The sequence below is a fragment of the Egretta garzetta genome, unplaced genomic scaffold (genome assembly GCF_000687185.1).
Source record: "Egretta garzetta isolate BGI_Z169 unplaced genomic scaffold, ASM68718v1 scaffold425, whole genome shotgun sequence".
Taxonomy (NCBI): Eukaryota; Metazoa; Chordata; class Aves; order Pelecaniformes; family Ardeidae; genus Egretta; species Egretta garzetta.
The window spans coordinates 3,948,849-3,961,687 of NW_009259796.1; the positions used below are offsets into that span (position 1 = coordinate 3,948,849).

General features: G+C 39.2%; 1 protein-coding gene across 7 annotated transcripts in view; it reads right to left on the minus strand.

The window, feature by feature from the left end:
* Positions 1-2,835: 2,835 nt before the first annotated feature.
* DLG1 (discs large MAGUK scaffold protein 1) overlaps positions 2,836-12,839 on the minus strand; it is a 102,649-nt gene continuing 92,645 nt past the window's right edge. For all 7 annotated transcript variants that reach the window (XM_035895288.1, XM_035895292.1, XM_035895291.1 and 4 more), the window contains 5 exons: positions 11,464-11,565; positions 11,079-11,251; positions 7,544-7,653; positions 7,072-7,163; positions 2,836-3,896 (listed from right to left, as the gene is read on the minus strand). In XM_035895288.1, the coding sequence (XP_035751181.1) occupies positions 3,790-3,896; positions 7,072-7,163; positions 7,544-7,653; positions 11,079-11,251; positions 11,464-11,565 (584 nt within the window). In that variant the 3' untranslated portion in view covers positions 2,836-3,789. The remainder of the gene's footprint in view (positions 3,897-7,071; positions 7,164-7,543; positions 7,654-11,078; positions 11,252-11,463; positions 11,566-12,839) is intronic.

Here is a 12,839-nt window from a genome sequence, read left to right on the forward strand (position 1 = left end):
TGACTGCCATTTCTCAGCTCAGCATGCAGCTACCAGAGAAAGAACGGCTGTGTACCGCCCCGAAGCCCATGCACTTTACCATCTTCTGCTGAGAGCATGCACAAACAACACAACAGTACGCATCCTTCAGACAGCTGATACATCCACTAATGTGGCATGGATGCTTTCAGGAGTTACTGAGCTACTGGACTGCAATTCGGCCAGGCTGCCAGCTTTAACAGCTACCATAAGACTACAGCTGAGCTTAAGTCAACTCATTGGTATTTTAAGTGCAGAACTTCAAAAAACAGAGCATGACCCCTCCTCCAGACCTCCTCCTTAAACAAAACCTCAGGGCTGAACTCTCTGATTCTGACTACCTAGACCATTGGGAATTAGTCGTCCTTTTGTTGTCTAAAGTGCTAAAGAATGACCTGGCACCACTGGAGTCCTTCCAAATTTCTGGAAGGATCCATTATTCAGGGCACATTATTCCCGTGCCCTTCCCACTGGCCAGATTAACCTCTCTGGCCCTCTGACGCTTGCAGCGAGGCTTACACATATATAGATAACAAGACTGATGCACAGTTCTAGCACAAGTTGCTTAAGACTGCAAGGGCGAGAGTAGCAAGAAATGAATTCGGTATCAGGCCTCTCCTGTGGTTCTTGTGATCCTCTACCGGAAAGGTTCAGAAGGTAGAGAGCCGCCTTTTTGTACAGGAGGCCTATTCTGAATGCAACCCCCTCTAAACCACCACACAAGCACAGTTCATGATAATTTAGCTCATTTTCCTATTTTATTCGTAATTCTATGAATGCTTTAAGGAGATAGTAAATTTCTTAACCTAATTTTCAGCATAATTTAGCAAAAAATGCCCACAAAAGGAAATTATTAATATAATATAACTTAAAATAATAAGAGAGAGCAGCAAATACTTCACCAAGCATGCTTCTGTATAGCAGTTACAAATAGTTGGGTTAGCAGCCATGGAAGAAACCCCATGGTGCCCTCACTGGGCCAGCAAAAGTAGGGTGGTAATGCATCAGTATAACACCATTTGGATTTCCTAATTACTCTAGTTGTAAAATTGGAAGCCTTAAGAGAAGTACATGTATTGTAAAATGTATCTTTAAAATACAGAAAGTAAAGCATTCCCAAGAATCAAAAGATATATCAGCACCCGATACTGGAAAAAATGAGATCCACAGAAACAGCAATTAATGCAAAATCCTAAAAATTATACGATAAACCAAGTCAACTAGGAGCATCAGGGCTTCCAGATCAACTTTTCTGCCAGGGCTCAAGGGCAACGTCTGAAACAAACAACACCAAAAATGCTAAGAAGGTACGCCCAAGTCCTTTGGGTTTTCCTGGTTCAAGACTGGTGTTCACTCTAGCATGCCAGCCAGGCAAGGTAAGCACTGGGGACTTCAGTCAGTGCAGTATTCGGTGACACCCAGCTAGTACAGGACAAATGCCTGGGAGAAAAGTTCTGTGAAAGTTATTCAGACATTCCATATATGAAAGAGTAATTCCTCACATATCTACTCAGTGGAACAGGGACTGTAACTCTTTTTTCTGATGGGTTAAAAAAAAAAAAAAAAAAAGGTAAGAAAAATAAAAATGTATACAATATAGAGATCTCAGATGTTATTTTGGTTTGCAGATTTGATAGCTGAGATCAAAAAAATATAAGGATCTAAAAGCTGGTCTGTTTGAAGATGTCTCACTATATACCTCAATCAGTGACTTTCAAAGAGCTAGACTATGGTTAACTTTTAGCTCCTTTAAAAATTTATGGCATTATTTATCAAACAGTGCATCAATCTTATAAACTTCCATCGACAGAAGGAGCCTCAGAAAGACAACACACCTACCTCACAAATCTAGGAAAACAAAAATTGTTTTGGGCCATACAGCAGCAGCTTACGCTTACTCGAAGTCTTAAAAGCACGCCACGTAACACCAGCAATATTTGCTTCCCACGTTTAAATGTGCATTCAAGGTAATAACTTCACTGGCCCCAATCTGGTCACCAGTGTTTTTCTAACATTATTTTAATTTACAGTCTGAGCCAATTATTTTAAAATGCTACAACATCTGTATTTCTTTTGATTAAAAACACACTTGACAAATACATTGTACAACAAAGTTTATTAGCTGTTCTCCTCTTTCTAACAAATGGAATGGATAGTGTTGATAATTCTTTACAAACCAAAGCTAATTTGGTTGTGTGACTGCCCCATGACTGCCATAATACATCCCCCTCTTTTTAACAGTTTCAAATAAGCAATGGCAGGTGGTAGTAGTACGGGAATTAAGAGAATTTTGTTACTAAAGGTAGCTCCGTGTTTTGGTACAACGTATTTGTAACATTCAGCACAGAAGTTTGTGCATTGCAAATGGACGATTTTCTGCCTATGCAATCAGAGATGAACATGTACATAAAAACCAAAACGTACTGTTGACCCAGAATTCTCCCTTTGGTTAAGACATGCATATTGCGGGAGGCAAGGGGAGAAGGGGGGGGAGGAGGGGGGGGAAAGACAAAACACCTGAAATTCTGTAGAAAAGAGGAGAACTTGCACGTTTTTTTTTTCCTTTGTAACTAATATTCCCTGGACTTTATGCCCAGCCACCATAGCCCATTTGATTTCTTGTGATTAAGGAAGGTAAATTCTAATTTGTATTTTTATTCAAAACAAAAAGCTAGGAGTAGGTGGTAAAAGAAAAATATATATTTTATATATATATTTATACGTGTGCGCAACTATGTAAAGAAAATAATTCCCATAGTTACAGAGTTTAGTTAAAGAAAGTTTAATATATATATATTTATTATAACAAAATAGGCAGTTATTGTGGGTAAAATAGTCATTAAAATCTGACCCCTAAGAACACACACATTTTTAGGCTACGAATCACTCTCATTGCCCTAATGACCATCTCTGCAGCTGTTTTCTGTATTACTGCCAATGGAAATTTGGCATTCCTCTGACAAATACAAGGTTTCCTAGCACCTAAACATATTTTAGGCTCAAAAAACGTGATGACCATTATCTATAAACAATTTCTGTAAGACACTATAAATAGTGTTTCACGAGGAAGATTAAAAACATTACACGTCTTTGTCCCTAGCAATTTTATTGGCAAAAAATGAAAAAATAGATTATAAGAATATCCATATGAAATTATGAAAATGAATATCCCTTGAGGACTAGTAATGGGAGTTAATGAAAATGTTAACTCAAAATTTGAAAGTTTCTCTCTAACTGCCTGGAAAGAAAAAAACAAAACAAAACAAAACCAAAAAACCCCCAGTAAGAATAGAATTTAACTTGGAAAATAAAACCTGAAATTGATTGCCCTGACCAAACCATGCTATTAAAGTTAAGCGTGCAAAGTTATTCATGATTTACAACTTCCTTGAATACAACTTTTCTTTCAATTGTTATGAAATTTTAAAAGAATGTCTATAAAGCTTTTTTGAAAAATCTTTGAAAGTTACTTTCCCTTAAACATTAAGGAATTTTACCAAGCAATTCCCTCCCACCCCCACCCCAAACTAATAGCTGGTCAGGCCATTCCACTGTCATGTTTGAAAAATGGCAAACCAACAACACGCAATAATACAAATTATTTTAACTAAGAGAGACACCAAATGTAAAGCATTATGGGAACTGCAGAACGTGATGGTTAGGGTATGAACCACGCTGGAAAGAACTAGAGGCAGGCTCCACTGGAAGGGCTTGGAGTCGTCAGATGTAGTAGGTGATGTCAGTTAGAAAATCAAAAATAAAAATCTGGTTTCATAATTTTTCTTTTGCTGGAACCCAGATGTAAGGCCCAGACTGTTCCTCTATGATCTGTTTCACTTGGTTGTAGATTTCTTCCAGTGTGTCTCCTTGGACAATAGCTGCAAAACATAATGTGGCAATCAGCAACCATCCTGCCCAGCCCGTACAGAAAGCAAGACGTTCCAAGCCAAGCTATTCTTTTTTTCTCAGAGTGGCAAGAGGATTTTAGATCGCTGAAGGAATGGACACCCACTGGGATTTCTGGTTTCTGTGCTGGAGTGAAACACGTTGTTGATGGTATTGCAGGACACACAAAGCACACAGAATCACAGAATCACAGAATCGTAAGGGTTGGAAGGGACCTCAGGAGATCATCTAGTCCAACCCCCCTGCTAAAGCAGGCTCACCTAGAGCATGCTACACAGGACTTCATCCAGGCGGGCTTTGAATATCTCCAGAGAAGGAGACTCCACAACCTCCCTGGGCAGCCTGTTCCAATGCTCTGCCACCCTCAGAGTGAAGAAGTTCTTCCTCATATTCAACTGAAACCTCTCGTGTTTCAGTTTGCATCCATTGCCCCTAGTCCTGTCGCTGGACACCACTGCAAACAGACTGCTTCCGTCCTCTTGACTTCCACCCTTAAGATATTTGTATGCGTTGATGAGCACCACCTCTCCCACTCAGAGGCTTGGGGTTAGGAAGTGGTTTTCCCTTTTCTGCAAGTATACACATACAGCTGAGGAGTGTGTTTTGCTTTTCCTAACCACGTTAAGGGTTTGAGTCAATTCACATCCTCCAGTATTCGTTTTGGTCCAACTTCCATGTTCCAATACAATGAGGCAAGACAGAGCACAGGGCTGTGTCCTCATGCAGTCACTCTGAGGCCTGGCTTGGTGCAATGCAGACTGGTGACTCCTCAGCTGGATCCTGAAACTTCATAGCAAGGCTGCCTGACTTTGGGATTTCTACCTGCTAGCGCTAGTTTTGCTTCTGGCCAAAAAGAGGAGGAACTCAAGGAGTCTGTTGCTCAGCCAATAGATTAAAGTTTTATAGACAACAGGCTTCCCTGCATAGTTAAAAGTGCAACTTATATTCCGATGGTGTAAGTTAGATATATTTTCCCCAAGGCTAGAAAATAATTAGAAATGAACCAATGTGGATGGGTTCTGACATATCAGATGAAGTATGGTCAGGTGAGAGTAAGGATGAAGTTTGAGCTGTTCTTACCACACTTCAGTCTGAAAACGCAATCACCATGAGACAGCAGCTTCTTTTTAATTAGGATTGCCACCTCAGTGTTGATAATCCAAGAAACAAAGTTTAGCATGAAAGATAATTTTGGAGGCAGGTGAGACTCACTCTTTTGTGCACTAACATATTACTGCTGCCTCCAAGCTTTGCTTTCAGGCAAATTACCTCCTTTTTATTCCTACTCATCATTCTCATCTCAAAAACTTTCTCCCTGTCTGCAGCCCGTTGTCATAGCGCCTGTGGGGGGAGGAGGCTGTTCCACCACTATAGCCCAAGTGTAACGTTCACAGCACAAGTGCATTAGAAAGATTCAGAAATGTCTTTGCAATGCAAATAGCCATAAGCTTCAGCATCTATCTTCTCTCCAGCCATGTTTAACTGCACCTCTTCCAAAGCTCAATACCCTCAAAACAGAAGATGGATGCGCTCTTCAGGTGCTTCAGTGCAAAGTTTAAGTCTGTTTAAACTTAACCTGTTGATGAAGTTGATTTCAGTTACGCCACATGACGTGGTATTTTTTAACAGATTAGGGAATTCACACACTTTCTGTTTTACCACCACAGTCATATGGGTGGCAGCCTCCAAACTATGAGCAGTAAGTGGGATTTGTAATGTCTTCAAGTATCTCAAACAGACTCATAAAAGAATTTCTGGCCTGAACAGGGTTATCAAGGACAGAAGTCTGACCATGGCTATCTTCTGTTGTCAACAAGCCTTATGCTTCTGAGAAGAAACATGGTTCTGAGCACTACAGCTCTTAAAAAGGCCCATAGGTTTTTGAAACTTCTTGAATTATGTCCTTCAGTTTTCTGAAAAAGTGTCCTTTATAATGCCCTGAGACAACCCAGGAAAATAGAGCTACTAAATAAATATTTAATTAACATCTATTAAAATAAATTCATTTGTTCCCTGAACAACAAACCTGACACATTTGCAAGTCACTTGGTAAGGGACTCTAATAGGAACAATTTCCTATTATATGGAATGTGTGTGTGTATATATATGTATATATGTTGGGAGTCCCATAACTTTCTGGGGACAGCCAGATAGAGCACTATGGGAAGAGTGGGAGAGCTAGGTGCAGTATTGGGATAAACTGCAAGGCAGGAGAGGGGGAGGGAGGCAGACAAAAAGGGATCGACTCAAGTTGTTCATTGTGTAGGTAGCACCCAGCGCAGAGAACAAGGCAGGAGATAGACTGGGGCAGGAAGTCTGCTGGTTCCTCTATGTTCCTCCCATGTGAAGCCACCCCCTCTTCCCTGTGTCTCTGCCCCAGTGGAGCAGACTGTTGCGTTCACAGCTCTGCCCACGTAAGATGTGGAGGAAGGAATGAATTGGGCGAAGGAGTCATGTCACAGAAAGGAGGTGGATGGGGCAACAAACTCTGAAACACTGCAAGAGAACATAACAGGAAGGAAAGGAGCAAGTGTCTAGAACAGGGATAGAGAAGGCTCATGTCTGTCCTCCTGAAAACCCTGACTTGATCGATCTCCTCCTACTGCAAGCCACAATGCAAACCACTGGCACAGTTTGAGTGCTTGCAGCCCATCCCTTGCTGTTACAATTAGGTCCATGGCTTACACAAATTTGTTTGTTAAGTACTGTAATGCTGTAGTGCCCAATTTTCAGAGGCTTAATTAATTGCCATAATTCTTTACTTCTTGATTTAGAAAAAAAAGAAAGGAAATTAATAATTTTCTACAGGACGCTTTGCTGGGCAATCTCTGCTCTGCAAATAAAAAGCTTTAAGCATACAAGATATCAACAAAGCAAACATCTGCATTACAATATCTAGGAAAATGGTAGAAAGTCTCATAGTTTTTAAAACGTAAATTAAGCTCCCAGTAAATTTTTGTGTATATTGAATTAATTGATCAAATTGAAATCAGTGTAGAGGTACTAAGATGGCTCTATGCCTCAAAACAATCACAGATTAGCCAGAAAACAAAGTTCAGCCTTGCCTCACCACTGAGGCAACTACTTTTTTACAACAAGCAATAAAATTTCAACACTGGCAAGGGAACTGTCCCACACAAAACACACCTGTGAAGTGTTCAGTAAATTCTTGCTCCAGTTTCATGGCTCTCTCAAACGTCTTCCTGGCTTGCTCTTCCGTTAAGCGTTTATTCATTTCCCTGAAATTGAAAACATTATACATTTAAAAACTACTATCAAATACTTGGAAATACTTTTGAAATAAGGTTTTAAACTGTTGTCTGAGTATTAACCCTAAGAAGAGGCAGTCTCCTAAATGACACACCGAAGCAAAGACTGAAGTGGGAATGAGCTGTTCTGACACTATGTTGCATGGAATTTAGTACAATGACATTTGTTCTCATGCACTTTAATTTGGATTAGAAATATCATCTAAAAGTCCCTAGAAATTAAAACTCGGGAAATTAAATATTGTTTAAAATGCAAATACTACAATTATCTTCACATAACTTGCAGTTGGCTTTTCAAACACAATGACAGTGTCAAACAATTTAGCCTGAAGTACTTGACTTTTACTCACATGATATTTTCCACTGTTTGGGGTTTAATAAAAATGGAGATTGGGTACAGCTGGGCAATCTGCAACCTTTTGATCGCATTACCAGAAACATCAAGAATGCAATGTTTACCCTAAAAAGTGAGAGAGAAGGGAAAATCGCACTAAGCAAGTTGAAGTCACAGGTATGCATAGCTGATAATTTAGAAGAGAAAACACATCTCTGCTGAAGCCATCAAAATTAGAGCACTTGAATCAATGATATTATGATTTCACCACTTTGGCACAAGGTCCCACAAGGCTCCTCTGTTGGGATCACACATCATTTGAGATGTTCCTGACTCTTCTTCCTTTCTCCACCAGGTTTTTTTTTAAATAATATGAGGACCCTTTAGGGAGGTGGCCACATCACAGCTGCAGGCCAGATGACTTAACTGGCATACTGGATGGAGTAACCACCCCTTGTGTCAGGGAGATACGCCACCATTGGAATCGTTAGATGGAACTGAATACAAGCACTCTCCTCCCCCCAGGTACCACACAACACAAACACATATAACTTAACCATTCTTTGGGCAGTTGGAAGACAGTGTGGTAGAGCTGCTCTTCTCCCCACCTCTATTCTTCCATTATAAGCAATTTTCCAGCTCTTTGGGAAACCTCACCTCAAAGTCTCTTCCTGTTCCTCAGCTCCTCTCATCTCCGACATGCTCATTTCCACCTCACGCATTTTTATTTTTTGCCTTTCTGAGCAGCATATAAGTAATTTGGCGTACCACCATTTTAGAAAGGGATGGGGGCAGAGGAAAAGAAAACCACTGTTGGGTGACTAAAATAAGAAAAGCTTTTGCTTTAGCAGGAGATCAGTGTGAATGGCAGAATTCTGTGAGCCAGGATACAAACCCACAAGCACCATAAAACCAAAGGTTACTCGTATCACACAACATGCTTCCTGAACTCTGGGGAGATCATTCCGGGAGGGCACGCTGAAATGCAAGGAAGTCAGTGCAATCTGAAACAACTGACATGTTTCTGCTTCCTGGCAGAAGAGATCACATTTGATCTCTTACACAACAAAACCACAGAATTTTATTTCAGGAAATCTTAAGAGAATAGAAGTGTTCTTCCCACATGAACAATACACATCTGCTTGCTTTCAGCTGGTTCCCAGATCCAGCCTGTGGATCTGGATGCTGACTGGTATCATTTAAGAAAGGTGATTGTATGTCCGATCAGAGTATTTTACTACATGTGCTGACCTGTCCACATCTTTCAAATAGTTTCTCTTCAAGTGTGGCACATACTCTGGGAATTGAGAATTAAGAGCATTACCTGGTCCATTTTCCTTTTCGGGATAAGACACTTAGTGTTTGCTGTGTTTGGCACAACAACTTATGCCAGGTGCCAAAGGATTTTGGGCAATGGGTGGAGGACTAGATTGCCAGCACAGTAGCTGTACTGAACCTGATGGAATATAATGGTGACAGTTTATTCCAAATCAATAACGAACGTGCATTACCAGTGGCCTCAGACCCAGACATCTGCAAGCTGCTAGAGATTCTAAAGAGTATACACGAAGATTCCTTTCAAGTGAAGACTTGGAAGACATGGAAAAGAAACACAAGTACTTCGTAATGTAATTTTCATCTTTTCATCCAGGGAAGCTATTTTGCTTTTTGCACAGTGCATTTAAACAGTATTTTACATATTTTTTAGTTCCTTACTTGCACTGCATCTGATTGAGAAACGCAGCACAGCACTCAGTGCCTTTTACAATAACTGAACAATGACATCAAAAAGCACCTTTAGCTGTGTCCATTGACAGAGGTAGGGATCAGCTGGAAGCATGGGCAAATGAACACAATTTAAAGCTATTGGAAGAAAACGATTTCTGGTACTTTTGGGGTAGTAGCAGTCACTTCTGTTGCACCTGCCCTAAACCCATCATAGAAAACTTTGAATTTGTCTTTCGTATCCCAGTAGTGAGACCCACTGAAGAGACTCATCTCTTAAGCAAGATGGAGAGGACTACAAGGAGGGAGTAGCCCCAGATCTACCAGTTTGCAGCCCCATCATGATTTTTCAAGTCAAGTTCTGAACAACAGGCCATAGAAAAATTATGTTAGCGGGAACTGAGAAACTGCTGCATCTACCCAAAGTCCCACGGTGCCTGTGTGAGAGATTTAATAGCATGGAAACATCTGGTAGTACTTTGTTCTTCATGTCAGTTTATAAAAGATTCACAATAATTTTGTACCTTACTAATCCCACTAGACGGGCAAAGGAACACAGCCAATTTCAGGTCTAGGATGGACCCGGAGGATTGTATCTGTGCTACCAGATAAAGCAACTGCTGACAGGTTTATAACCTGTTCAATAAATAGTTTCATCATTTAACCAGCACACCACATATGACAGTTTCACAACTCCGTTCAGCCTCCCATACAAAGTACCGTTCATTTACCTTAACAATTTTTGTAATTAAGTTTATTTTCTTTACTTTTCTCGCTATATACCACAAGGGCAGGTTCTATTCCATAGCATGAGAAAGACAGCAGAAGAAAACTTCATCGTATGAACCACAGAATCTCACCATGTTTGTCCTGGTTTTGATTCCAGTAAATTACACTTGCCAGAAATAACAATACTCAGCCATTTGGCCAGAATGGTCTACACTGTTTTCCAGAGGACTGACTACACTCCCGTGTCACACGGGTTAGCCACACTTACCCTCCGCATGTCCAGACTCAAAGTGCTCATGCTTGCAAGTTCCCACCTAGAAAATAGCTGTTTCTTCTCTCATACAGATCAGATAACATTGTCTACTGTAAATGCACCATAATCGTAAGCAGTAGAACACCACTTATCAACCTAACACGGAACATTTGCAAAGAATTTTCGCCAAAAAAAATTTCTTTAAAACAAGCATCTTACTCTAAGAAATATACTTCCTTCTTCCCACTCTTTTTCAGAGAGCTCAAGTAAAAGTCACTTTGAATTTAGAAATATTTAGGTTTTGCAAGAAAGAGTTAATTAAAATCTGTTCAAGATAAAACCAGTAAAGTCAGTCTTCAAAATGTAGTGGTAGTTATGTAAAACATCTTTCTGAAGTAGAGTTTATTACATTTACTCTTTTCCCATTGTCAGCTAAATCCACGAAGGGCACAAAAAATAACAAGTTTTCTTCTGCACAGGTCTGTATCGAATGGGTTATCATATTAATTGACTCCACCACCACTATTCTTAATTAGTTAATGATCTATGTATGTGAGCTAGGCCAATTAGCCTGTAATCCCAATTATTTCTTCTCTATTTTCTTTTTATAACAGGGCAGAAACTATGGTTGCTCTTGTCCCGTAATTTAAGCATGATGCTTTCGTTATTCCAAAGCTTCATTATTCCCCTAAATGTACGTATGACAATGCACTTTGTTTAAAAGGAATTTGTACAAAACTAGAAGTCAGAGGGTTCCTAATGGCTTTTGCCATTCTTCTCTTTTCCCCTGTCAGCACAGTCAGATAATAACCTCAGTAAATGAAAGTAACTGGCACTGATTTACCTTTTCTGCTACTTCTCGCACTGACTGGACACTTGTTCCATAAAGATGATTATTGTACTGGCCAGCTTCAATGAATTTGTGATCCTGAATATCCTTCTCCATTTGCTCTCGAGAAGTGACAAAATGGTAATCACGTCCATCCACCTCATAATCTCGTTGTGGTCTAGTAGTATCTTTAAATATAAACCAGTAATTTTTAAAGCAAAACAAAAAACAGTGATTTTTTAAATTGTCACAACCAAAGAGATGACTCACAACTAAGACAGCTCTATAAAGTTTAGACAATATATCAACTTTTTTTTAACTCAACATACAGAGGATGTCTACTAAGAAAACTAACACAAAAAAGTAATTTAGAATTGCTTTAGTATTCGCTGAGACTTACGTGGAACACATGAGCCAAATTTGTCTGGAAATTCGGAGATCAGATCATCATTTATTCTGTCTTTCATGGGTCCCAAAACAATCACAGGTCGAGTGTAACTGACTATTAAACATAAAGGAATAACATCAGTTACATTTCAGTACAATTGCTTTCTTTTACAGTTCCGCAAAATAAGCTTTATCACATGGTAATGGTTCTAATACCTAAAGGAATATGTACGCCTAAAGAGAAGAAAAACATGTTGAAGAATGTCTATCAGTTAATACTGTAGTCACAGTAAGATGTTAGATCTTTGCTCTCAAATCACTATCCTGGGGGATCAAAGGTGTCTTAAATTATGAAGTCTTTGGGGGGGGGTGGGAATCTTTTCACAAAGCAACATCATTCATTCTAATGAAAACAGCCAAAGGAGGAAGTCTGAAAATCTTTTCACTTCAAAGAGGTAGTTAAGCAGTAGCAGAGTTTGTGAAATTGTAGTTATGTGTTGGGAGAAGCTGCTTCTTCTCCTCTAAGACCACAACTTAAATATTCATATATGAAAAGACTCAACTATATATAGCTTCTGTAATTATTAACACCCTTATAGCATGAATTATAGCATCTTTTAAAAGCAGCTTAATTTTTTATAAAGTTATAAAGGGCTTTTGGTTGGAAATTAAAGCTCAAGTAGAAAATATCTGATTATACTGCAAGAACCATGAAGACAATGATGTCTAAGAATCTCGGCATTATTATATAATCTCAGCTGGATAAATTTTAGTTTTAGGTTCACTCTGTCTTTCCTGCACAAATAAGTCCAAATTAAATAAAGTCTGACTTATAAAATATATTTTAATTTGACTCTCAGAATGATTTCCTTTCAGGGGCATTAATATATTCATAAAAGGAATGTCTGGGATCCAGTAACTGTCAACCTATTAATTCAACAATAAACATCTTTGCTTAAAGACTAAGGGTAGCCCACTAGTGTCTCAAATCCAAGCACCTTTAAATCTATTTTAATCTATCTTTAATCTATTACCGATCTTTATTCCTCTGGGCTTCTTACAAAAAAAAAATTACTGTGGAAATGAATTAGTGGACAAATGCAGATAACATATGCGGGGAATGGAATAACTGCACCTAAGCAAAGGAATGAGGTGCTGGTTCTTTTGTGGCCTTCCCCATATACTATGTTAGACTCAGAAGGAATTACAGTTATGTATTTAAATGCCAGAGCACTTGTCTATCTAAAATCTTTATTTTTACATTATGGTAGTTACTAAACCATCAGTTTGTGCAAAGTCTCGTTCGTATCTTTTCTTTTCAACCTTGACATTACTTCACTTGATATTAACTATTGTTCTCACTCGACCATTAAGCTATCAGAATCTGGG